The sequence below is a fragment of the Mustelus asterias genome, chromosome 8 (assembly GCF_964213995.1).
Source record: "Mustelus asterias chromosome 8, sMusAst1.hap1.1, whole genome shotgun sequence".
Lineage (NCBI taxonomy): Eukaryota > Metazoa > Chordata > Chondrichthyes > Carcharhiniformes > Triakidae > Mustelus > Mustelus asterias.
This window is the reverse complement of record NC_135808.1, coordinates 96,281,894-96,309,675: the sequence shown is the minus strand read 5'-3', so window position 1 is coordinate 96,309,675 and position 27,782 is coordinate 96,281,894. Positions and strand designations below refer to the sequence as shown.

General features: G+C 44.1%; 1 protein-coding gene across 4 annotated transcripts; it reads right to left on the bottom strand.

Moving 5' to 3' along the window:
* Nucleotides 1–1,101: 1,101 nt before the first annotated feature.
* Nucleotides 1,102–20,886, bottom strand: mrpl55 (mitochondrial ribosomal protein L55). Of its 4 annotated transcripts, none has more exons than XR_013498538.1 (4): nt 19,727–20,886; nt 10,491–10,786; nt 7,570–7,771; nt 1,102–1,616 (listed from the first exon to the last, which is right to left on the bottom strand). XR_013498538.1 is itself a non-coding variant. In XM_078218547.1 (4 exons), the coding sequence occupies exons 1-4, from the start codon at nt 19,765–19,767 to the stop codon at nt 1,470–1,472; spliced, it is 468 nt and encodes a 155-aa protein (XP_078074673.1). In that variant the 5' UTR covers nt 19,768–20,886; the 3' UTR covers nt 1,102–1,469. The 4 variants fall into 4 exon arrangements, 2 of the variants coding, with proteins under 2 accessions (XP_078074673.1, XP_078074674.1); XM_078218547.1 differs by lacking the exon at nt 10,491–10,786 and adding an exon at nt 17,879–17,956; XR_013498539.1 differs by lacking the exon at nt 10,491–10,786 and having other exon boundaries at nt 19,364–20,886.
* Nucleotides 20,887–27,782: the final 6,896 nt, after the last annotated feature.

Genomic DNA, 27,782 nt, shown 5'->3' with positions numbered 1-27,782 from the left:
TTTGTTATTTCATCCAAAGGATAACACGACTAACAGTGCAACAAGCCCTCAGTACCAGTTGTTTGTGCTCAAGACTTGATGCGGGACTGAGAGAATGTTTACAGCACAGAAAGAAGTCTTGCTATTGCTATGTCAGTTCAAGGATAACTCCCCCACCTTTTCCCCCATAGCCATTGCAATTCTTTTCTCTTCAGAAACTTATCCCAATACCTTTTGAAAGTGATGATTAAATCTGCCTCCGCCACTCACAGGCATTTCATTCACATCCTAGCCACGTATGTGAAAAGGATTTTCCTCACATCATCTTTGGTTCTTTTGTCATTCACCTAAAATCAATGGGAACAGTTTCTATCTACTCGAACGGGATTCCTCATGATTTTGATCATATCTCTTCTCAACCTTCTCTTCTCTAAGGATAACAGCCATAGCTTCTCTAATCTATCCACCTCTCATCCCTGGAAACATTCTTGAAAATCTTTCCAGCATCCTAACACCTTCACATCATTCCTAAGGTGTCGTGCCAAAATTTGACACATTACTCTCACACAAGCTGAACAATCTTTTTACAAAGGTTCTCAAACCCACTGTTCCCAGGTTGGCATGACTGGAAAAATCACAGCATTCTGATCAGTTGGGTCCTAATCACATCATCTAGACTAGACATGCTTATCTAAAAATGGACCCTCGCATATTTTGGGAATGTTCCTCGCATATTTTGGAAATGGGTCAGTTCTTAGATGGATAACTAATACATGCAATTTAAACTGCTCACCAACCTGCTTCCTGCCAAGTAGATAGGGTTAAAATCACATCTCAGTATTTTAAATATAGCATAACTTAAGATTAGTATGGCAAAACTGCTCAGAACCTTGTCCTGATGTGCATGTTATATCCAGAAGTTTATGTCCAATCATTACTGACCCAATTTCAAAATGTAAGTATTTTACTTTTAATACCACCCACACTAATGCATTTCAGATTGTTGTAAATAAATACCATTGATTTCCTAGGATAATTATAATTAAGTGAAAGCACTTGTAATCCTCCAGTTAAATGTTCCATGAATAATAATAAATGACTAACAATACTCAAATCTAGTTTCCTGCAACTGGTTTTAATGATACATCACACAAACAACCAAATATATGCAAGTCAAATCCACATAAATGTAGTCAGGAACAGGAGGCACAGAATTAATGTGAATGGGTATTGTCTAATTAACATTCAAAGCATTTTCTCCTTGCATTTAAGCCAAAATAGTAGAAATAAAAACACAAATCTGTTTTTTCATTCCTTGTATCCTTCCTGTAGAAACACATTTTAATAAAATAGATGGATTAGATCATAAATAAAAAACACAATTTATTAATGACATCACAGTAATATGTGCATTTGTCAAAGTTCCACTGATGTCAACACCAGTCAAGCAGTCCAGGGATGGTTGTTTCTAAAATCCAAAATTTTGAAGACTACTTTTTCTTCCAGAATTTGCTATAATTGTCAACTTTAAATTCATCTTCAAATTGCTCCTCTTTCATTCTAGCTCTTTTGGGAACACGTTTGCGCATTCTTGCTTTCCTTTCAGCTTCTGGCAGAAGGGAAACATCGACTGGCATCTGTAACAAATCAAAAAATTGTTTTCAAGCAACCTGGGTGCTCTAATTATCCTATGTAAGTGCACTGAAATACATACAAGTCACAACGGGAAAATCTTCAAGCTGGTCCAACTCAATACAAATGAACATAAATGATTGAGATTAAAAGTATAGGCAGAATATGAAGAGTAATTCAAATGGATGAAATGACCACAATGTAAATTAATTTAATAATCTCACCCTCAATGTCAGTAAAACGAAGGAGATAGTCATTGACTTCAGGAAGCATAGTAGAGGACATGCTCCTCTCTACATCATTGAGGATGAAGTGGAAATGGTCAACAGCTTCAAGTTTCTAGGTGTCCAGATCACCAACAATCTGTCCCGGTCCCCTCCATGCCGACGCTATAGTTAAGAAAATCCACCAACCTACTTTCTTAGGAGGCTAAAGAAATTTGGCATTTCTTTACGACTCTCAGCAACTTTTACAGATGCACTGTAGGAAGCATCCTTTCTAGCTGTATCACAGCTTGGTATGGCTCCTGCTCTGACCAAGACAGCAAGAAACTACAAAGGGTCATGAACGAAGCCCAGCCCAACACACAAACCAACCTCCCTCCCATCCATTGACTCTGTCTACACTTCCTGTTGTCTTGGAAAAGCAGCCAGCATAATCAAGGACTCGACGCACTCCGGACATACTCTCTTCCACCTTCTTCTATCAGGAAAAAGATACAATAGTCTGAGGACAAGTACCAACGACTCAAGAATAGCTTCTTCCGTGCTGCCACAAGACTTTTGAATGGACCTACCTTATAATAAGTTGATCTATCTCTACACCCAAGCTATGACTTTGACACTCCATTCTACACCTTCTGCTTTCCTTCTCTATAAACTGTATGCTGTCTGTCTAGTGCGCAAGAAACAATACTTTTGACTGTATACCAATAGATGTGCCAATAATAAATAAAGTAAAATTAAAATTAGAACTGGGCCATTTAGGGATGAAGTCAATAAAAGTAAAAGTAAAGTTTATTTATTAGTCACAAGTAAGACTTACATTAACACTGCAATGAAGTTACTGTGAAATTTTCCGAGTCACCACAGTCTGGCGCCTGTCCGGGTCAATGCTCTTAACCAGCACGTCTTTCAGACTGTGGGGGGAAACTGGAGCACCCAGAGGAAACCCACGCAGACACGGGGAGAACATGCAAACTCCACACACACAGCTGTGAGGCAGCAGTGCTAACCACTGTGCCACCCCTAAGCACCTTCATGCAAAAGGCAATGGATATCTCAAACTCTCTTCTCAAGAAGCTGGTGAGGACAAGTCAATTGAAACTTTCAAAACTAAGAATTTTTTATTAAGCAAGAATATTAAGATACACATCCATTAAGGTCTAATGGGATGGCTTGAGAAGTTGAATGGCTTACACTTGTTCCTATGTTCCTGGTGAAGTACTATGATTTGAGTTTGAGATGTCAAGCATAACTAATAAAACACAAATAAACAATTTTAGATTGCACTTTGACTAATTACATATGCACATACTAATTGGGACCCGAGTAGGCCACTCGGATCCTCCAGCCTGCTCCACCATTCAATAAAATCATGGTTGATCTTATTGTTACCTCAATTTCCCATTCCTGCCTCCCCCATTAACCTTTCACCCCTTGGTTATTGAGAACTTAAAAATATTCAAAGATTCTGCTTCCACCGCATTTTGAAGTCTGTTCCAAAGACTCACAACCCTCCGAGAAAAAAAAAGTCTAATCTGTCGTAAATAGGTGACCCCTCATTTTTGAACAGTGACCCTAGTTCTAGTTTCTCCCACATCCTTTCCACATCCACCCTGTCAAGACTGTCAGGATCTCAAGTCACCTCTTACTCTTCTGAACTCCATCGGATACAAGCCTAGCTTGTCCAACCTTTCCTTACAAGACAACTTACTTATTCCAGGTATTTGTCTGGTAAACCTTCTCTGATCTGCTTCCAACACACTTATATTCTTTCTTAATTAAGGAGACCAATACTGTACACAGTACTCCAGATGTGGTTTCATCAATTCCTGGTATAACTGATGGATAACCTCCCTGCTTTTGTATTCAGTTCCCCTTCCAATAAACAACATTCCAGTAGCTTTCCTAATTAGTTGCTGTATCTGCATACTGGCCTTTTGCAATTCATGAACGAGGACAACCAGGTCCCTATGCATTTCAGAGCTCTGAAATCTCTTACCATTCTTTTTCCCAGGGTGGAAATGGCTGCTACGAGAGAACACAGGTTTCAGGTGCTGGGGTGTAGGTACAGGGGAAATGTTAGGGGGAAGTTTTTCACACAGAGGGTGGTGGGCGAGTGGAATCGGCTGCCGTCAGTGGTGGTGGAGGCAAACTCAATAGGGTCTTTTAAGAGACTCCTGGATGAGTACATGGGACTTAATAGGATGGAGGGTTATAGGTAGGCCTAAAAGGTAGGGATATGTTCGACACAACTTGTGGGGCCGAAGGGCATGTTTTGTGCTGTAGCTTTCTATGTTTCTATATGCTTATTTTTTATTCTTCCTGCCAAAATGGACATTTTCACATTTTCCCACGTTATACCCCATTTCCAGATCTTTGATGGGCGGCACGGTAGCACAGTGGTTAGCACTACTGCTTCACAGCTCCAGGGACGTGGGTTCGATTCCTGGCTTGGGTCACTGTCTGTGTGGAGTTTGCACATTCTCCTCGTGTCTGCGTGGGTTTCCTCCGGGTGCTCCAGTTTCCTCCCACAGTCCAAAGATGTGCGGGTTAGGTTGATTGGCCATGCTAAAATTGCCCTTAGGTGTCCTGAGATGCGTAGGTTAGAGGGATTAGTGGGTAAATATGTAGGGATATGGGGGTAGGGCCTAGGTGGGATTGTGGTCAGCGCGGACTCGATGGACCGAATGGCCTCTTTCTGTGCTGTAGGGTTTCTAAGATTCGCCCACTCACTTCGCCTATCTATATGCATTTGTAGCCTCCTTGTGTCCTCTTCACAACTTGCTTTCTTAACAATCTTTGTGTCATCAGCAAATTTAGCAACCATATTTTTGGCTCCTTCATCTAAATAATTTATGTAAATTCATAGAATCATAGAATCCCTATAGTGCAGAAGGAAGTCATTTGGCCCATCAAGTCTGCACTGACCACAATCGCACCCAAGCCCTATCCCCATAACCCCATGCATTTACCCTAGCTAGTCTCCCAGACACTAAGGGGCAATTTAGCATAGCCAATCCACCTAACCCGCCCATCTTTGGACTGAGAGGGGAAACCGGAGCACCCGGAGGAAACCCACGCAGACACGGGGAGAATGTGCAAACTCCACACCAACAGTGACCCAAGCTGGGAATCAAACCCGGGTCCCTGGCGCTGTGAGGCAGCAGTGCTAACCACTATGCTACCAATCCAATTGTAAAAATCTGAGGTGCCAGCATTGATTCCTGTGGCACACCACTTGTTACATCCTGCCAACCAGAAGACCACCCATTTATGCCGACTGTTTCCTGTTCTAATCTACTATCCATGTCAATATGTTACCCACTCACTGTGAGATTTTAATTTCTACAATAACCTTTGGTGTGGCAGTTTATCAGGTGACTTCTGGAAATCGAAGTACAGCACATTCACTATTCCCCATTATCTACAGCACACGTTACATCTTCAAAGGACACCAATAAATTACTTAAATAGGATTTCCCTTTCACAAAATCACATTGACTCTGCCTGAATACCTTGATTTTTTCTAAGTGCCCTGCTATAAGTGAAGTTGCTATCCTATGTTTCAGAAAAACTAAGAAGTCTGATCCAGAGTGAAACCTATGTTTTAGTTAATGCGAGCCCTTCAACTCGTATAAAGTATCTGCAGTGATATATGTGGAATTAAGAGTAGGTCCTCAGACCAACAGAAACAAACTCTAGGCTGAAGTATTCCCCTGATTCTACATTAGGCTACATATTCCCCACCGACCTATGTAGTAAAGCAATGGGAGCCCCATCTTAATAATCACGCTGATTTCTTTATTAACATTAATAGGAAATTTATAAGCTATAATCTATTCCGTTTCTATTCTATGCAAATATGAGTAGAAATCTATTTCCTCTTACATAATCCTTTCTTTAAATAAGCAAGTCTCTGTAACAGGTGTATTTTGACCTGATCTTCTTCGACAGACTTTTAACACCTCAACCACAAAGCACAAAATATAACGTTATTCTGTTTTCATCACATGCTGTATGAATATCGTGTTCTTTGTACACCTTCATTATTTAACTTAAATCAGCAATTTGCACAAAGTTAGCAAGTAAAATGTTTTGTTAAAGTTAACAGCTGTTGTGATAAAAGTTCACTCCTGCTGAAACAAGCAGTGCATTGAACAAATTGTGAAAGATATTAAATAATCTTTGCTGTCGTTCTGGATTAAGTGATTGAAGGTTGAGTTATTGTCCAGATATAATTTATATTTCCTATAATCCTAGAGACTACTTGAATAAAGACCTATTTGTAGGTAGATCAATGAAGCAATACACATACACCCCTTATTTCCTTATGTCAAGTTTCAGTATGATATTGGAAGTCAACTACTCAGTCTTTTCAAGATAATGTTTGATGTGGGAAACCCACTAATGTGGGTTAAATCCTTTTCATCTAAAACACTTGCAAAATGTTTTTGAGTTAAAACATTATGGAAGATTTTGAAATAACAAAATTGTATTTATGATACCTTGTGTCTCTTCATAAAATCCCTATTATGCAGAAGGAGACCATGTGGCCCATCAAGCCTGCACCAATAACAATCCCACCCAGGCCCTATCCCCGTAAACCAACACATTTACTCTGCTAATCCTCCTGACACTAAGGGGCAATTTAGCTTGGCCAATCAACCTAACCGTACATCTTTGGAGCATGGAAGGAAACTGGAGCACCTGGAGGAAACCCATGCAGACATGGGGAGAATGTGCAAACTCCACACAGTCGCCTGATACTAGAATTGAACTCTGGTCCTGGCACTGTAAGGCAGCAGTGCTAACCACTGTGCCATCCTTGGAAACATTAAAGTCCTTAAACAATAAGCTAGTTTGATTTTTTTTTAAAAACAAAATTGCTTCCCTCCCTCTCTAAAGAATAATTGTTTAATTGGAAGAAATAACTGGAAGAAATAATAGTAAATTGGAATATTATTTAAATGGAGAAAAATTACATCGTGCGACTGTGCAGAGGGACCTGGGGGTCCTTGTGCACGAATCGCAAAAACTCAGTCTGCAGGTGCAGCAGGTGATCAAGAAGGCGAATGGAATGTTGGCCTTTATCGCGAGGGGGATAGAATATAAAAGCAGGGAGGTCTTGCTGCAACTGTACAAGGCACTGGTGAGACCGCAACTGGAGTACTGTGTGCAGTTTTGGTCCCCTTATTTGCGAAAGGATATATTGGTCTTGGAGGGAGTGCAGAGAAGGTTCACCTGGTTGATACCGGAGATGAGGGGTGTAGCTTATGAGGAGAGATTAAACAGATTGGGTCTGTACTCGTTGGAGTTTAGAAGGATGAGGGATGATCTTATAGAGACATATAAGATAATGAAGGGGCTGGATAGGGTAGAGGTGAAAAGATTCTTTCCACTTAGAAGGGAAACCAGAACTAGAGGGCACAGCCTCAAAATAAGGGGGGGCCGGTTCAGAACAGAGTTGAGGGGGAACTTCTTCTCTCAGAGGGTAGTGAATCTCTGGAATTCTCTGCCCATTGAAGTGGTGGAGGCTTCCTCGTTGAATATGTTTAAATCACGGGTAGATAGTTTTCTGATCGATAAGGGAATTAGGGGATATGGGGAGCAGGCGGGTAAGTGGAACTGATTCGCTTCAGATCAGCCATGATCTTGTTGAATGGCGGGGCAGGCTCGAAGGGCCAGATGGCCTACTCCTGCTCCTATTTCTTATGTTCTTATGATTAATCCTTACCATAATAATTTTTTTAGGCTCCTTGTATCGGATATTGATAGTGGACCCATCAGGTCGAATCAGCAAAACAGGATACAGCCTGGCATAGACCTGCCTTCCAAAGCGAACTACTGATGTTCTATTCGAATTGTTCCGCCCGGGTACACTGGACGCAGGATACACAGCAGGAAGCAATCTTTCAGAAACATTTAGCTGTAAAGAACTGTTAAAAGTAAAAATATTTACTAATAAATTTAAAGAAATGATTACTAAGTCAGTTAAAGCACATGCATAACTTCAGTGACGATGGAAGCTAGATTTGAATGTGTAACTAAATTGGCAAAATTAACTCTGAAAACCTAATTTACTAAAAATCAGACCATTGGTTCCCTTGTGTTAGGTTAATTTGCTGGAAGATAAGGGGAGGTCAAATAATCATGTTTTTCTAAAAATAATTAACCATTCTGGGAAAAGAAAGTTCTGCATTTATGTAGTGCTTTTCACAACAAAAGTATGTCCTAAAGTGCTTTACCACCAAAATAAATTACATCTGAAGTGCACGAACTGTTGTAATGTGGAAAAATGGCTGCTAGTTTGCGCACAACCCCCCGCAATGTAGTAATAACCAGATAGTCAGGTTTTTGTTCTGTTGCCTCAGGGTAAAATATTGGTCAGGTTATCTATCGACTGTTCTTCAAAATAGGGTCATGGGAATTTCCATCCACCTGAGACACCGCCCTTGATTTAATATCGCATCTGAACGATGACACCTCCGACAATGCCGCACCCCTACAGCACTTCAATGAAATGTCAGCCTAGATGCTGTACTTAAGTTTCTAGAGTGGGATTTGAACCCACCATCTTCTACTTTAGAGGCTAGAGTATTAACAACTGAGTCACGGCTCATTATGGAAAATGTGATCCAGTGTATATAAATTGCCATTCCATACTTCTTTTAGAATCTTCCTTTTTTCTAATCAGGCATATGGGCATTCTTTGAGTCAGCCATTCAGCTCAGCAAAGACTTGCAAGCAATGCTGATGGCTGACAGCAGATACGAAAATCTTTCATAAACTGTTTCAAGCAAGTTGACTAAGGAAAAAAAAAGGAAAACCAAGAGGAAGCTTTTTCACCTAAAGGGAACAACACAGTAAGCCGTGACTCAGTTGTTAGTACTTTCGCCTCCGAATTAGAAGATTGTGGGTTCAAATCCTACTTTAGAAACTTGAGTACAAAATCTAGGCTATCATTTCACTGAAGTGTTGTAGAAGTGCTGCACTGTCGGAGGCGTTATCAAGACAGCCTACATTCAAGAGATCGTTTGATGCCTTTTTGGAGAGAGAATGATTTAAAGAATACAGTGGGAAGCTGCTTAGGTAACAAAGGAATTGTTCCACCAGTGGCTCTTCTTACTAAACGTTATAATAATATGCAGCTTTTGATCCACCACCTCCAATCTTTGTTTCTCATAATTATCAAAGGGCTTTGTTTCCCAAATTTTCCTTTCCCAGAATGGTTAATTTTATCTAGAAAAACATGATTATTTGAATTCCCTATATCTTTTAGCAAATTAACCTAACACAAGGGAATAAAAGGTCTGATTTTTAGCAAATTAAGTTTTCATAGAGTTAATTTTGCCAATTTGTGTGAGGCATCTTATTTGGTTACCTCAGCGGTTCACAATGCAGAGTGACGTCAACAGCATGGGTTCTATTCTTATATCGGCTGAGGTTATTCATGAACTTTGCAACCTTGTCCCTCACCTAAAGTATGGTGATCCTCAGAATAAATCACCATCAGTCAGCTCTCTCTCAAAAGGGGGAACCCATGGTTCTCGGGGACTGTGGTGACATTTCATTTCATTTTGGAGGTCCAAAAATCAGTATCAGTCATCAAATTTTTTTTAAATTATATTTTTCTTTAACGTCCGATGACACAAAAGAGCTAGAAAGTTAACAAATACAGAAATCTGACATGCTGAAATCTGGTAATCTTGCTTATCCCCCATAAAGACTGGGGAATCACAGTTATTTTTATTTACATAGCATCAAAATGTCCCAAAGCTCTTCACAGAATTATGAAGCAAAATTTGAAATTAGACTACATGAGGATATTAGAGGTGCCCAAAAGCTTGGTTAAAGAGGTAGCGTCTGAAAGAAGGAGAGGCTTAGAGTGGAAATTCCAGAGCTTAAGGCTTTGGCAGCTGAAGGCATGGCCACTGTGGTAATATAAACAGGGCCTAGTTTTAAGGCTGATAAAATTGGATATCCTAAATTAAAGAATTGGGCATATTAAAATCAAACACAGTCAAACCTCGGGCAGGCCAATTGTACAAATACATAAACATGTCTGGGCCTGACCCATCAGTCACCCATGAAAGGTCGTTGCACTCTACGGATACTTAGCAGGAGATCATTGCACCCCATTGAAATGCATCGGCCTATTGTTAGAAGCACAGATCAGGCCAGACTTTCTGTCACCGAGAGTTCCTGCAGTAACCTTATCCGATAACAGGTTACATGTAAGCAACAGCATGGAGATGGACGCCTGGGGGCGGACCCTGGTGTCCTGTCAGGCAGACATCAAGAAACCCACTGGGTATTGGAACCCCCTCCTGGAACCTCATTGGCTGGAAGCCAGAGAAGTTTCTGGAAAGGCAAGCAGGCAGGGGGATAAAGGGACACATTTCAGACACACCAGCAACGAAGACTCGACGAGGGAGGGGACCTTGACCATCCGGAAGACTGACCAGAGAAGGAAGGAAGGAAGAAGCTGCCATCGAGATTCACCTTCGTGACGATGGACCAGAGGGACTCAGTGAATCGAGCCTGTAGTTTAACCAAACCATCTTTGCGGGTAGTATACTTGGATGTGGGGTATCCTCTTGTTTTATGTGGGTAATTTAAGGAGTAATAGTGTTATTATTAATAAACTTGTTGAACCTTTATTTGTGTTTGTCCTTTGTCCATCTTGTAAATAAGGGCACCGGGATAAAACCTTGGAGTAAGCAAACTGGTCGAAAGTATCTGAGAATTAACAGGTACAACATTTGGCACCCCAGATGGAACTTTGATAAGAAGTGATAAGTTGCTCCAAAGTCGAACCTTCAACCCAGTATTCTCCAACACGCCGTCTGAGCCTGAATTAAGAGGGCAGGTTGCCCCACGTGACGGCCAGTCTTAAGTGAGTGAAGGACTAATACAGATTCGACCAGTAAATTGGGCCATAAACCCGATGCCTGTAACACAAGGTACCACCTGTTAATTCTTATTAATACCTGATTCTCTTTTCCATTTCATTACAAGAATGACTCCCCTCTTTTTTTAAAAAAACACAAAGAAATAAGTAAATGAATAATAAAGGCCCAATAGTGTCATATGAAGGGTTGGTCGCCAATCAGTGTTTAATGGGGTTGAGTGGGGTAAGGAGTTTGCAGAGCGTGAAAATAAAATGTTGGGTATGTGGCATGTGTCCTTGTTGTTGGAGGACTATGGCACAGTATAACAATAGATTCTTCATCCCACAACCAAACTGTGGTGTGTCGGAAGATTATGATGCAGTATAATGTGGGCAGATAAGCCCTTTTCAATTGGGTGATGTGTGGAGTGGACGGATAAAGCTATTTACAATCTGGACTGTGACGTCCTGATTCTTTCATATGGCCGAAAGGAAACCGGACGGTTCCTGGAGGCTCACAATTGATTATCGAGCCCTAAATCAGACCACCCCCATCACAGCTCCCACAGTGGCGACTAGCTCAGAAGCCATGATGAAACAAGCCCCACACGCAAAGCCTTTCAGTGTTGGACATCAGTAACGGCTTCTGGTCAATTCCCTTAGGTCACCACTGTCAATACAAATTTGCCTTCACGTTCTAGGGACAACAGTACACCTGGATGTGTTTACAAGGTTTTCATAACTCCCCCACCATATTTCACCAGCGCTTAGCAAAAGGCTTGGAGGGATTCTCCTAACCAGAATGTTTGATACAATACGTAGATGATCTCCTCTTACAGACTGAAACAAGAGGGGAACATCTAAAGTTATTGGATGAACTGCTGAGCCTCGTCCCTACATTAGGGTTAAAGGTAAATCCCAAGAAAGCCCAGATCATGAGACGACAGGTCTCTTATTTGGGTACAGTAGTGACTGAGGGAAAGCATGAGTTGGAAAGGAAGCGAATCGAATCTGTAACACGCCTTCCCTTACCAAAGAACGTTGAGTTCCCTGCGCTCCTTTCTAGGCTTAGTGGGGTACTGCCGCAACCACATTGACGGTTTCGCCACTAAAGCCGCTCCCCTGTCTGAACTTTTACGGAAAAACACCCCATGGGTGTGGACTGCGCGACACGCACAAGCAGTCTCAGACCTCAAACAATCCCTTGCACAAGCCCCTGCCTTACAGGTACCCAACCCTGAACTTCCCCTTTGCCCTTGAAGTAGCGGCCACTGACAGCACACTAGCTGCCGTGCTCCTTCAAGAACGGCACGGACGACTCGGCCCAATTGCTTACGCTTCCCGCATACTAACTCCGGTTGAACAAAGTTTTTCAGTGCGCGAAACCCACTTATTATCAGTTTTCTGGGCAGTGCGCCGCTTTAACTACGTAGTTGGCTTGAACCCTCTCACTATACTTACAGAACACACCCTCATACAACTACTGCTGAACGGCCGAATTAAAGATGGGACGATTAGTCAAAACCGTATTGCACGGTGGACACTCATGTTACAGGGTCGAGACATTGCAGTCAAACACACCCAGGTCCCCACATTCCTGGCAGACAACCTAACCTACGATGGGGGGGGCCCTATGAATGCCAGGTTCCGGCACTAAAAGACCCCAAGGGGCCATTTTTGCCAAAACAAAAGGGGAGAGGTGCCAGGGGAATCGGCCAAACCCAGGCTCAGGACAGTTTAAAAATTTTTGTAGATGGGTCATCCATGGTGGAAGAGGGAAACAGGAGGACAGGATGTGGGATATACGTGGAAGGCCAAGAAGGCAAGCCCCTGAGGGAGATAGCCTTAAAACTTGCAGCACACGAGTGCACAGGCTGCAGAACTGGCAGCGATAGCATATGTAGTCAGCCTTCCTGACCTGTTCCCCACACCCGCAGACATACACTCCGATAGTATGTATGTCTGCAATAGTTTAACAGACTTCATACCCCCATGGGAAGCAAGTGGACTCATATCAGCAGATGGGAAACCTCTACCATCAGCCCAAGATTTATTTTCCAGACTGCCCAAGACCGGGAGTATGACATAATTAAAGTAAAGGCCCACCACCGCACCTCCCCACTTGGGAACATAAGGGCGGATGAATTAGCCAAACAGGGTGCTAGAGAGGGAGAATTTTGGCAACCAATAGTTACAGAGCGAATTGAAGCTGTGACTGTTGCCAGACCAAGGTTGAAGACCTAAAACAAGCCCAGAGCAGTGACCAGGACCTGAAACAAATTCAGGAAGGGGCACACCCCGCCTCCTTTGAAAAATGACGAGACGCAATATCGGTACAGGATGGGCTTGTCCTTAAGGACAGCCTATATGTGGTCCCAACCAGGGACCGTAACCAAATCATTTTCCAAAACCACCATGTCCAGGGCCATCAAAGGGCAGGAACCACAAGTGAGCGAATCAAAGGATTGTGCTGGTGGCCAAACCTAGAACAGGATGTGCGGCATTACGTTGATAATTGTATCATCTGTGCACAGAACAATCCTGATAAATATGCCCACAAAGGGGAACTGAGGCATACTCGCCCCAGGAAGGTCCCTGAACAAATCTCCAGACTGACTATATTGGTCCCCTACTGCCCGGATTGGGAGGTTACAAATACATCCTGGTCATCATAGACACTTTTAGTAAATGGGTGGAAGCTTTTCCAACCCGCACTAACACAGTCAAGGTAATGGCTGACATCCTAGTGCAGCACATATTCACGAGATGGGGCCTTCCCCGCAGCATCGACTCGGACCAGGGCACTCATTTCACTGCCCAGGTAATGCAACGCGTAATGGAATTGTTCGGGATAAAGCAACAATTCCACATTGCTGACCACCCCCAAGCTAGCGGTGTAGTAGAGAGGATGAACCGTACCCTCAAAGATATGATCCGCAAGACCGTTCAGCAGAACAATCACTCCTGGAACAAAGTCCTCCCCTTCATATTAATGATAGTGCGCAATTCCGTATCTATTTCCACTGGATTCACCCCCCATGTCCTCATGACTGGGCGAGCTATGTGAGGAATTGAACCTTTACTCGGGCTGGATCTGTCCGGGCCCGAAGTCATGGCCCTCACCCACGAAAATGCCGTGAGAGCCATCCTAGAAAACATACAGGCCGCACAACAGGCTGCAGCCGTTAGGATAGGCAAAAGGAAGCAGCAAAGTAAGGCCTATTTTGATGGTAAGGTAAAACCCATCGAATATGAGGTTGGGCAACAGATAATGCTCAGAGTCTTCTAGCCTAGAACGTTCTTGTCCCCCAAATATGCCGGACACTATCCAGTGGTAGATAAGGCCAGCCCCTCAGTATACAAGGTCATGGTAGACCACAAGAAAGCTGGGTGGTATCATGTGAACCAAATGAAGGCATTCGGCTCCCAGCAAAATCTTCACCAATACCATGTCACCCTGGAAGGAGTCTTTGAGTCACAAGGAAGCCCCAACCCTCACCCCATAGCACCGGACATAAACCACGGTCCACAACCTGTACCCCAGGTTACCAACCCCCACCCACTACCCCCAGGACCAGCACACGCACCCTCGGTTCCCGCCCCAATTTACAGGGCTTCAGAAATAAAACCACGGCCCAGGGAACCCCGGCGAAAAGGATGGGGAACCCGCAAACCTAACCCCCTATGGCGCTCCTGGTACCGGGACCCCCAGAACTGTTTGACCCACGCTCACTACCAGAGGTGGTAATGCAGCCAAAGCCCGCCCATATAGGTTCCCTCCACTAAGAAAGAATCAGGACATCGCAGTCCAGGTTGTAAATAGCTTTATCCGTCCACTCCACGCATCACCCAATTGAAAAGGGCCCACATAATGCCCACATTATACTGTGTCATAATCTTCTGACACACCACAGTTTGGTTGTGGGATGAAGAATCTAATGTTATACTGTGCCATAGTCCTCCAACAACAAGGACACCTGCCACATGCCCAACATTTTATTTTCACGCTCTGCAAACTCCTTACCCCACTCAACCCCATTAAACACTGATTGCCGACCAACTCTTCGTATGACTCTATTGGGCCTTTATTATTCATTTACTTACTTTGTTTTTTTTTTAGAAAAGAGGGGAGTCATACAACATTCTTGCAATGAAATGGAAAAGAGAATCCGGTATTAATAAGAATTAACAGGTGCTACCCTTATCTCCCCCAGAATGAACTACATACTTCTCTGCTATCTGGGACTCCTCGTCTCAGACCGAACCACAGACACCACATCAACCAAAGACCAGAAGATCAGCCTACAATACCCCGGATATATGTGGTTCAGCCCACCAGATTCAGGCAAATGTGAGGATGGCATCCTATGGGTACACCCCAATAAGAGTATCACCTATGGGTGTAATAACCAAAGAGTGGTGTTCGGGAAAGATAATGGGAGCTCTGATTACTGCTCCCTAAGGACGACCCTCACTAGTGATTGGTGGGCGTACACTAACCATGGGTGCATGGAGCTAGCCTGTCTAGCCCATGGTCCAGAAAAAGGGCTGGAATTAGGAAAGAAGTGCCCCGGTAAGGTTATTCACAACGAGTATATTTACTATGAAATTAAGAATGGGTTAAGACCAACAGTTAGCACACCCATCCCCACTTGTCCCGAAACCACCCCAGGGCCCCAAAATGGGTTGATACTAAAATATACAGGGAAAATGGTATTCAACAACACACACTACGAATTGGTACCAGTAGTGGTAGATTTAGCCGGAACACAATTACCAGACTGGTGTCCCTCCCCACTTAGAAAATTGTACCTCCACTTGACCCAGAGGCTGCTAAGCCGCAAGACTGGGACACACGCGGGGGAAGAGACGCCCAGGTCAAAGGGGCGCAAGGGGAGGGAAATCCTGAATGATCTGGCGACTGCGTACGGAGGAGGGGTATCCACCATTAACGCACTGGATCTGGCTGATTTGGATAATGAGCTCAGAGTCCTAACCCGACAAGTTAAACAGACCTTGGACAGCTTAGATGAAAATGCTCGGCAAGATGCTGAGGGAGATTTGGCTGAGAACAGGGCTAGTAGCCTTATGGTTACTGTACTAGAAGGACATGCCCAAACTATTAATCAGAACGCCCGAGAGAGGGTGGAAGATGATGTCAGGCAACAGAACCGAACTCTATGTAGCATCTATGGGCAATGGATGGTCGAGCAGTTGAGAGAGAATCTCGACCAGGTTAGCAGGGGGAACATTCCGTCCTGGATCAGTGATGAACAGATTGAACACCTGTACCAGGGAAAAAGACACCCCAATGTCACTAACTGCCAATTATGGCAACTGACCAAGGTCTGGTCTAACGATAGTTGTAGAGGAACCCCGGGGACTGCACTAGGAATGGTGTTGGGGATCCCAGTAATTTTAAAAGATAAGGTCGGGTTGAAACTTTTGAAGGCGAAAATATGGGGATCATTAAAGGAGGGATGTGGATGGGATACCAGGGGTCCCTACCGCATGTGGTTGAGAAAGGAGGGAAGCTCATAGGCACCAGTCTGGAGAAATGTGAACACACAGACAAAATGGTTGTGTGTCCATATCCGGTGTATGAAAATGAACATGCCCTGTGTGGATTCAGAACAACCACTAACCTAAATTGTACACTGGAAATTCAAAATTTGGGAAGGGATGTCACCCGGGTGGCTGACGGGGGGAGGGAGAATATTGTATTACAACCTCGCTAGAAAATTACCAGTATGGGGCAGCCATTTGTAACATCCACAACACTACCTTTTGCATTAAACCACAGATTCCCGGTAGGATAGGATTAATTGAGATGGTAAACATACACAGAAGAGAGAAAACACTAATAAATGCTCGCGAGAAATTGAGACAAAGCTTGGGAGACTATTTTGAAAATTTGATACTGGGATAACACTTCTCCCCGAGAAACTTCAACAAATTCGGACACAATTGATCACAGCACACAAGACCTTTGTCAAAGTGGTGCAACAAACAAGGGAAATAGAAAAGAACATTGGTGAAATTAGAGTCACTACATGGTGGGAGGACTTCTGGGATTGGGGTTCAAATGTCCAAATCCATCCATGGGTCCGCATTCTGTCACACCTGGCTGTAATAGGAATCCTACTTATGGCAGTGTACCTAACCATCCTCACATTTAAATTCGCCCGATGGAAGAAGGAATTTCTGCAAAACTTGGACTCGGCAAGGGCCATCCGACATCGGGAGAGGCTCTACAATCAAGACCCTTGATACTCTCCCATCTATATTTAATATGTATAGTCACTTGTCATTTGTACTGTTTATTGCTTTGTTTTGTATATACCCGATTGATGTATTGTTTCTTATTGTTTTTTAAAAATTATTTTACTTCATTTAAATTTGTTGGTACTATTGTGGGTTAGGGATGATACTATCAACCCCAGATTCGGGGTACTTGCTTGTTGAGATGGTTTGATAGGAATTGTGTGATCGAGTTCACTGACACTCACTGGATCAAGAGGAGGGAATGTGGTAATATAAACAGGGCCTAGTTTTAAGGCCTGTAAAATTGGATATCCTAAACTAAAGAATTGGGCATATTAAAATCAAACACAGTCAAACCTCGGGCAGGCCAATTGTACAAATACACAAACATGTCTGGGCTTGACCCATCAATCACCCATCAAAGGTCGTTGCACTCTACTGATACTTAGCAGATCATTGCACCCCATTGAAATGCACCGGCCTATTGTTAGAAGCACAGATCGGGCCAGACTTTCTGTCACCGAGAGTTCCTGCAGTTACCTTATCTGATAACAGGTTACATGTAAGCAACAGCATGGAGATGGACACCTGGGGGTGGACCCTGGTGTCCTGTCAGGCAGACATCAAGAAACCCACTGGGTATTGGAACCCCCTCCTGGGACCTCATTGGCCGGAAGCCAGAGAGGTTTCTGGAAAGGCAAGCAGGCAGGGGATAAAGGGACACATTTCAGACACACCAGCAGCGAAGACGCGACGAGGGAGGTGACCTTGACCATCTGGACGACTGACCAGGGAGGGAGGGAAACTTGAATCTGGGGTATCCTCTTATTTTATGTGGGTAATTTAAGGGTTTATAGTGTTATTATTAATAAACTTGTTGAACCTTTACTTGTGTTTGTCCTTTGTCCATCTTGCAAATAAGGGCACCAGGGTAAAACCTTGGAGTGAGCAAACTGGTCGAAAGTATCTGAGAATTAACAGGTACAACACCACCAACAGCAAAACAATTAAAATTCTGGATGTTCAAGAGGCTAGAAAACGCAGCACATATCTGTGGGTTGTGGAAGAGATTACAAAGATAGGGAGAGATGTGTATTCATATCTTTTACAATAGTTTTCAATAACTTAGAATTCAAGATTAATCTGATATGGCACATTTTTCTGCAGGGAGATTTGAAAACATGGGTGAGAATTTTAAGATCAAGGATCTGCTCAATGGGGAGTCAATGTACACCAGTGAGCGGAGGGGTGACGGATGAATGGGAATTGAAAGAAGCATGCACGTGGACAGAGTGTTTTGGATGAGCTCAATTTTATGAAGAGTGGAATATGGAAGGCCAGCCAGGGCTGCATTGGAATAGCCAAGTCTAGAGGTAACAACAACATGGATGGGTCTTTCAGTAGCAGGTGAGCTGAGGCAAGAGTGCTATCTGGAGATACGAGAGATGGGTCTAGGCCATTTCAGATATGTGGTCAGAAGCTCACCTTGGATTCAAACATGACACCAAGGATGTGAGCAATCTAGTTCAGCCTTACAAGGATACAAAAAATGGTTCACAAATTTTGGAAAATGGTGGGCAGAAAAATGTGCCATATCAGATTAATCTTGAATTCCAAGCTATTGGAAACTATTGTAAAAGTTATGAATACACACATTTTCCCCAAAGGCAGACACTGTCAGATCTAATTTTTCAAGTGAAGTATGAGTGCAAACTAAAGTGGCGCTGGGTTGTAGCAGATATTTCTGCACAAATACTGCTGTCTCACATTGAGATGTGGAAATGCCGGCGTTGGACTGGGGTGGGCACAGTAAGAAGTCTCACAACACCAGGTTAAAGTACCGACAGGTTTATTTGGTAGCATGAGCTTTCGGAGCACTGCTCCTTCATCAGGTGAGTGATGAAGAAGGAGCAGTGCTCCAAAAGCTAGTGCTACCAAATAAACTTGTTGGACTTTAACCTGGTGTTGTGTGACTTCTTACTGGTCTCATATCAAGCACCATTTGGGGGGGGGGGGGGGGGGCACAGAGGTTAGCATTACTGCCTCACAGCGCCAGGGACCCGGATTCGATTCCCAACTTGGGTCTGCACGTTCTCCCCGTGTCTGCATGGGTTTCTCCGGGTGCTCCGGTTTCCTCCCACAGTCCGAAAGACATGATTAGATGCATTGGCCATGCTAAATTCTTCCCTCAGTGTACTCCAGCGTGTGGCCTCTTTTAAGGTAAGACTGGGGGATTTTCGCAGTAACTTCATTGCAATGTTAATGTAACCCTGCTAATAAATCTAAATCTAACATTTCAATGTTCCAACAAGGTAGGAAAATCCAGCTATGTTGTTCATTCCCATTATCCGAAAGCTCGTGATTCTAAATAAACCTGTCGGGACTTTAGCCTGGTGTTGTGAGACTTCTTACTGTGCCCATCCCAGTCCAACGCCGGCATCTCCAGCTCATTCTTCACTTCTGACAGCTTTAAATTTTCCCGGGACATTTCAATCAAAATAGGGACAGCGAAGGTCAGTCAGAGTGACAGACGCTCTGGGACTGAGGAGTTAATGCAGCATCAAATCCGGCCCGCGGTATAAAGTATTCCTCCCAAATCAGTGAGCTGAATAAATCGATGGGCTCCTTGGCGGGCAGACGGATCCCAGCCTGGATACGGAGAGCTCCGACTTGAAGCGGGCCTGTGTTTGAAACGTGGACGTGTAACGGCTGTCACCCGGCTCGCGCCCATACTCACGGCACCAACCGCCACATCCGCGCGCTCCAGCCCAGCGCCATCTGCAGAAACCGGAAACGTTCAGCGCACCAACCGGGTCCGCGGCGCAACAGCGGCACCGAATTGTGGTTCCGCCCCTGCCGGTCCGGGGGCCGTGTGGGCGAGCGCTCGCGCTGCCTTGTCCCGCCACGTCGTCTGAATCTTGGCCATGTTTGTGGGTGAATTACATCCTTAGAAATGGGTGTTTTTCCCCCCTGTCAGCTCGGATTTATTTTCATGATGGATGTCATCAATTTGTTCCGTTTCTTTTCGTGTTTGAAATGTATAACATGATGTGAAATATCCGACACGATTCTCTCTTCATCGGGAATGCACTTTAGTTTGCATTAGTTGTCAACTGAGGTTGAAGGTATTCCTGGAGGATTCAACAGAGAATCCCTGCACGAGGCTATTCGGCCCTTCGAGCCTGCACCTCTCTGACAGAGTGTCCCACCCAAGCACTCTCTCCCACCCTATCCCCATAACCCCACACATTCACCATGGCTAACCCATCTAACCTACACATAATTGGGGCACTAAGGGGCAATTTAACATGGGCAATTCACCTAACCGGATCATCTTTGGACTGTGGGAAGAAACAGGAGCACCCGGAGGAAACCCACACAGACATGGGGAGAACGTGCAAATTCCACACAGACAGTGACCCGAGGCTGAAATCGAATCTGGATCCCTGGGGCTGTGAGGCAGCAGTGCTAACCACTGTCATCGTGCCACTTACCATTTAATGTTCTGGCCACAAAATCTATCCGTGTGATGTCAATAAATGCTCTTACATTCATTCTATAAGGGTTAGGTCCTTAATTGAGAATCCAGCTACAAGTCATCAAGCAGCCAAACTACTTAACATGTTCCAGTTTCAGTGTTCAGTTGAGAACCAACCTCCTAGGTATTTGGCTACAAGAAACCTTACAAGCTGCTGTGAATCCTTCATTTTACAAGACTGTTTTTCAACTTTAAATAATCAAATCCATTCTAAAGACCACAAGCCTGCCGCATGGGAAACTGGAAACCATAAATCAGAGACTTAAGTAACTGTAATCTGCAAAAGTGTATTCTGACTCTGTATCCAATCTTTGTGTGTGTGTGTGATCAAGTATGTGAGAATAAACAATCTTTATTTTAAACTTATGAAAACTTGCTGCTGAATTCTTTAATTGGAATGCACACCTCTTTCTATACAAAATATACTGAGTGTGAGCAGTTAGAGAGCAAATATTTTCTGTCCGTGACATTGGAAATGACCCTGAAATGACCATTTATCCTGAATCTCTACTGTTATTTAGCCAATCCTCATTCACTACTAACATATTACCTGCAAAACCATGAGCTGTTATCTTGTGCCATAATCTTTTATTATAATTGAGTGCATTCATTCAGGCAGACATGCTCCTGATTTGTGCCTTCAGCTTGATGGAAAGGCTTTGAGAGGTTAGGAAGTGAGTTATGGTGCAGCGGCACAGTAGCACAGTGGTAAGCATTGCTGCTTCACAGCGCCATGGACCTAGGTTCGATTCCCGGCTTGGGTCATTGTGTAGAGTTTGCACGTTCTCCCCGTGTCTGCGTGGGTTTCCTCCAGGTGCTCCGGTTTCCTCCCACATTCTGAAAGACATGCTGGTTAGGTGAATTGACCCGAACAGACACCGGACTGTGGCGACTAGGGGAATTTCACAATAACTTCATTGCGGTGTTAATGTAAGCCTTACTTGTGACTAATAAATAAACTTTACCACAGAATTCTGAGCCTCTGACCTCTTGTAGTCAAAATGTTTATATGACTGGTCCAGTTAAGTTTCTATTCAATGGTTATCCCATGTTGATGGTTAGAGATTCAGTGAAGGTAATGTCATTGAATGTCAAGTTGAGATGATTAGACTTTCTGTTGTTGGAGATAGTCATTGCCTGGCACTTGTGTGGCATGAAAGTTAACTTGCCACTTATCAACCCAAAGCTGAATATTGTCCAGTTGTCCAGATATTGCTGCATGTGGGCACAGAGGACTGAAGTTGTGAATGCACTGAACATTGTGCAATCATCAGCGAACATCCTCAATTCTGACCTTATGATGGAAGAAAGATCATTATTGAAACAGCTGAAGAAGATTAGGCCTGCGACTTTACCCTGGGGAACTCCTGCAGTGATGTCCTAGAACTGAGATGATTGGCCTCCAACAGCAACAACTTTTGTGCAAGTTATGACTCCAACCATTAGTTTCCCCCGACTTCAATTTTACAAGTGTTCCTTGATTACACATTTGGTCAAATTACGCATTGATGTTAAGGTAGGGGGAGGCAGTGGCATAGTGGGCTAATAATCCAGAGACCCAGAGTAATGCTCTGGGGACCTGGGTTCCAATCCCACCATGGCAGATGGTGAAATTTGAATTCAATAAAAATCTGGAATTAAAATCTACTGATGACCACGAAACCACTGTCGATTGTCATTAAAACCCATCTGTTCACTAATGTCCTTTGTGGAAGGAAATTCACCATTTTTACCTGCTCCGGCCTACATATGACTACAGATCTACAACAGTATGGCTGACTCTTAGGGTTGCCCTCAGGGATGGACAAGGGATGGACCCAGCCAGTGATGCCCACATCCCATGAATGAATTTTTAAAAAGGTCAGTCACTTTTACCTCAACAATGAAATTAAACTTGTCCATGTTTGGACCAAGACTGTAATAATGCTTGATAGCATTGTCAATTACATCCTTCATCACTTTGCTGATACATACAAACATACATAGAAAACAGAAACAAGAGTTGACCCTTTGAGCCTGCTCTGCCATTCATTATAATCATGGCCAATCATCAAATTCAATACACTGAACCCGCCTTACCCCTGCATCCCAAGAGTTATATCTAATTCCTTCTTGAACTCACACAAGGTTTTGGCCTCAACTACTTTCTGTGATTGAGAATTCCACAGATTCACCTCTCTCTGGGTGAAGAAATTTCTCCTCACCTCACTCCTAAAAGGTTTACTCTTTATTCTCAAACTATGACCCCAAGTTCTGGACTCCCCAACCATCAAAAACATTCTTTTTGATTCTACCCTGTCTAACTCTGTTAGAATTTCATAAGTTAATATGAGATCCCGTCTCACTGTTCTAAACTCCAATGAATATAATCCTAACCGACTTAATCTCTCCTCATATGACAGTCCTGCCATCCCAGGAATTAGCCTGGCAAACCTTCGCTGCACTCCTGCTATAGCAAGGATATCTTCCTCAGATAAGGACACCAAAACTGCACATAGTGCTTCAGCTCACCAACAGCCTATACAATTGCAGCAGTCTTGTTAGGGCTTTGGCATAAACACTTGTCTGCTGTGAGACAGATCATCTCCCTCCCCTCCTACTCGTTATAGGGCTGGAGCCTTTTGTTTTTGCTTCAGTCAAACTCACAGATTGGCCCTGAATCTTCACACATAGGCCAAAAGAAGCCATTATGGTACTTGCTTTCGTACTTCCCAACCATTGATGTGTGTGACTTAGATGCAACCTCATATGTCAAAACTCAAGCTGCTTCTCTGTAATTATAGAAAGGTGAATAGCACCCTCTCTCAACAGTACCTTTGCTCACTCTTCTTTCAAGTAAAATCCAATCTTACTGCATTAACTGATATTCATATATACATACCGACAGAATTCACATGGACAGGTCATTGCAGTGCCTTACTAATAGGACCATTTGATAATGGGAAAAAAAACATCCAAAGCTTTGTAACCTCAAATAGACACAGGAAATGCACGATGTATATATTGGTATACATATATTGATATATATATTGGTGGGCGACACAGTGGCCCAGTGGTTAGCACACTGCCTCACAGAGCCAGGGACCTGGGTTCGATTCCTGGCTTGGGTCACTGTCTCTATGGAGTTTACATTTTCTCCCCATGTCTGCGTGGGTTTCCTCCGGGTGCTCTGGTTTCCTACCACAGTCCAAAAATGTGTGGGTTAGCTGCATTGGCCATGCTAACTTGTCCGTTGGTGTCAGGGGGATTCGTAGGGTAAATATGTGGGGTTACGGGAATAGGGCCTGGGTGGGATTGTTGTCCATGTAGGCTCAATGAGCCGAATGTCCTCCTTCTATACTGTGGGGATTCTATGGTATCTAAGAGATGGCGAAGTTAAGGTATGAATTTTAAGTATGAATGATCCTTTACGTCTGCCAAAAATTCACATCCAAAATGTTAAACCATCTTGTACTTCATCAAAAGTTGCACATATAATAAGGCATATTCTAAGAAAACTAGAGTGGGAATGTTTGTGAAACACAACTTAGATGTGCCAAGCGCAATAGAGATTTCAAAAGTCTAGCTTATTCCTTTAACTGATGAATACATGGTTTTAGTTGTTACAGATGGAATTTTCATGAATTGCTCACATAGACACCAAATTAAAATAAATGAAAACAATTGTTACGTGACATATTTTTAAAAAAGAGTATAAATTTCATTTGAAAATAATGGCTGGGGTTCTCCCAAAACAAAACTGAGCGCCCAACGGGTGGGAAAATGGGGGTATATCCCGTCTATTTTTTGGGCGTCTTTATCAGAACGAATCTCCGACACTCTGTGCAATGCAGAGTGCCTCAGTGTGATTCCCTCTGGTAAGTAAACCTAAAGCTGGCAGCATATTGCTGAGCGCACCATCACGCATGCACCGGTCTATCAGTGCAGAGATCAGTGCATGTGCACTGGCCCCCACAGTGCCGGCCTCCTGATTGTGGCCTCTGATCATTGGCCAGTCCCATAACCCCCCTGATCGCTGGCCTTCTTAACTCCCCCACCCCCCGATCGCTCATCTGTTGGGCCAGTCCCCTCAGCCAGCTCCGATCTACCCCCAGCCAGCTCTGATCTATCCCTAGCCAGCTCCGATCTATTCCCCAACCCCCACCCCAATGACCAGGCCCGATCATCCTCCTCCCCCCTCTCCCAACACTCCAAGTGCAGAGTGGCAACAGGTCCCCCCCCACACCGATCCCTCCCAATAGGCCCTGGCCCCCAGTATGCTCTGCCCCTCTGGCCCTGCCTCCTGCCACTGCCTGGTGGGCAGTGCCAAGGTGCCCAGTGGGCAGTGCCAGTTTGCCCCTTGGGCAGTGCCAGGCTGGCACTGCCAGGCTGACACTGCGCAAGTGGCACCTCCCCCCTGCCCCACCCTCCTGGGGGCCTCAAAGCCCTTTGTCCCCACTAGTGGGGTGAGGACGTCTGTTCTCCGTTAGTGGGGAGCAGTCGTAAACCCCGCTGGAGGGAACCTCTCCCGGTAGGTGAGGGGAGGGACTAGCGGGCCTGGAGAATACCATTCCAGGCCTGCTCATCATATGGAAATTGTTATTTCCATATGATAATCAGCTCTGTTCCAATCTCCAGTGCAGAGCTGATTGCCCCAAAAAAAAGTGCTTGGGAGATTCGCGACCAGCGAACCTCGCTAAAGACCCTCCTCTGGTGTCTCCTGGCCCGCTGTGCTGCTCATGCAACGCAGTGGGCCGAGGGAATCCCGGCCAAGATGGGTGATGAGTCAGAATTGGAAGTGGGCAGGATCTCAGAGGGTTGTGAGGCTGGTGAAAGTTACGAAGATGAGGAATGAAGCCATGGAAGGATGTGAAAACAAGGATGGGAATTTTAAAATTGAAACCTTGTCAGACTGAGAGTCAGTAAAGGTCAATGAATACATGACAATGATGGACGAACAGGACTTGATGTGGGTTCAGGCACAGGCAGCAGATAGCTTAAGTTTATGGAAGATGAGAGACTGACCGGGAGAGCATTGGAACAGTCAAATCTAGAGGCAACAAAGGCGTGGATGAGGATTTCAGCAGCAGATGAGCCAAGACAGGAGCAGAACCTAATGACATTGAATGAATTTGGGGAGCAGACAAGTGGTCAGTGAAGCTTTTCTCGGAGTGAAATAACATAGTTCATACAGTTTTGAGGGAGAGAGAGCTGACTAGGCATAGTATTTCTTGTTTAACTTCCCCGTCCCATTTTAGCTTATGAGGCAATTTAATGATGTTTTCTCTAAAAATATCTGGATTGAGTGGAAATGCGTATGTACTTTGCAATGGAAATTCTTCCCTCCTGGGTAATATCTGAAGAAGTTTAAATGCAAATTTCTTTGACTAACATATATTTTCAATGTTTTGATCATATATTCTTTTACAAAAATTGTTCTTTTGAAAACACAGGTCAAGTTAGACTTGAATTGCACAAGTATACTCTACTGATAGATAATTTGTTTAGTATTTACCGTGCATATGTTTATTTTGCCAGCACAGGGCTTCAGATAGTTCTAGGAATAAATTTAGCTTTCCAAATTATCCAACACTTTATCGTATATGACTTTGTCAAGCTGTCAAAAAAAAATCAACAATGCAAAACAGATGGTGGCGGTCATTACTAATTCTCACCCCAAGTATGCCATGTAACCACTGTTGTTCGTATGAGTGAAAGACTCATAATTCATCAGCACTGCAGGTCTGAACAAGTTCTGAAGCTCTTTCACATTAAGTTAACAGCTGGATTCACACACACTGATGTTCCCTATGGTTTCTGCGAAAACTTGATGACCTTTATATATCCTAGTACAGTCCTGCAGTACTGCTGGCCTTTATGCATCTGGAGAAGGTGGGAGGCGATGGCCGAGTGGTATTATTGCTCGACTATTAATCCAGAAATCCAGATAATGTTCCTGGGACCCGGGTTCGAATCGCACCATGGCAGATGGTGCAATTTGAATTCAATAAAAAATATCTGGAATTAAGAATCTACTGATGACCATGAAACCATTGTCGATTGTCGAAAAAACCCATCTGGTTCACTAATGTCCTTTAGGGAAGGAAATCTGCCGTCCTTACCTGATCTGGCTTACATGTGACTCCAGAGCCATAGCAATGTGGCTGACTCTTAACTGCCCTCTGAAATGGTCCAGCAAGCCAGTCAATTGTAACAATCGCTACAAAGTCTCAACAAAGAGATGAAACCAGACAGACCACCTGGCATCGACCTAGGCACCGAAAAAGACAACGGCAAAACAAACAGCCCTGTCGACCCTGCAAAGTCCTCCTTACTAACATCTGGGGGCTAGTGCCAAAATTGGGAGAGCTGTCTCACCGACTAGTCAAGTAACAGCCTGACATAGTCATTCTCACGGAATCATACCTTACAGATAACGCCCCAGACACCACCATTACCATCGCTGGATAAGTCCTGTCCCACCGGCAGGACAGACACAGCAGAGGTGGTGGCACAGTGGTATACAGTCAGGAGGGAGTTGCCCTGGGGGTCCTTAACATTGACTCTGGACCCCATGAAGTCTCATGGCTTCAGGTTAAACATGTGCAAGGAAACCTCTTACTTGTTACCATGTACTGTCCTCCTTCGGCTGACGAATCCATGCTCCTCCATGTTGAACAACACTTGGAGGAAGCACTGAGGGTGGCAAGGGCACAAAATGTACTCTGGAGGGGGGATTTCACTGTCCACCACCAAAAGTGGCTCAGCAGCAGCACTACTGATCGAGCTGGTCGGGTCCTAAAGGATATAACTGCTGGACTGGGTCAGCAGCAGGTGGTGAAGGAACCAACAAGAGGAAATAACATATTTGACCTCATCCTTACCAATCTGCCGGCTGCAGATACACCTCACCATGACAGTGTCAATAAGAGTGACCACCGCACAGTCCTTATGGAGACAAAGTCCCACCTTCACATTGAGAATAACCTCCATCGTGTTGTGTGGCACTATCACCATGCTAAATGGGACAGACTTTGAACCGATCTAGCAACTCAAGACTGGGCATCCATGAGGTGCTGTAGGCCATCAACAGCAACAGAATTGTACTCCAGCACAATCTGCAACCTCATGGCCTGGCATATCCCCCACTCGACCATTACCATCAAGCCAGGGGATCAACCCAGGTTCAATGGAGAGTGCAGGAGGGCATGCCAGGAGCAGCACCAGGCGCACCTAAAAATGAGGTGTCAACCTGGTGAAGCTACCAAACAGGACT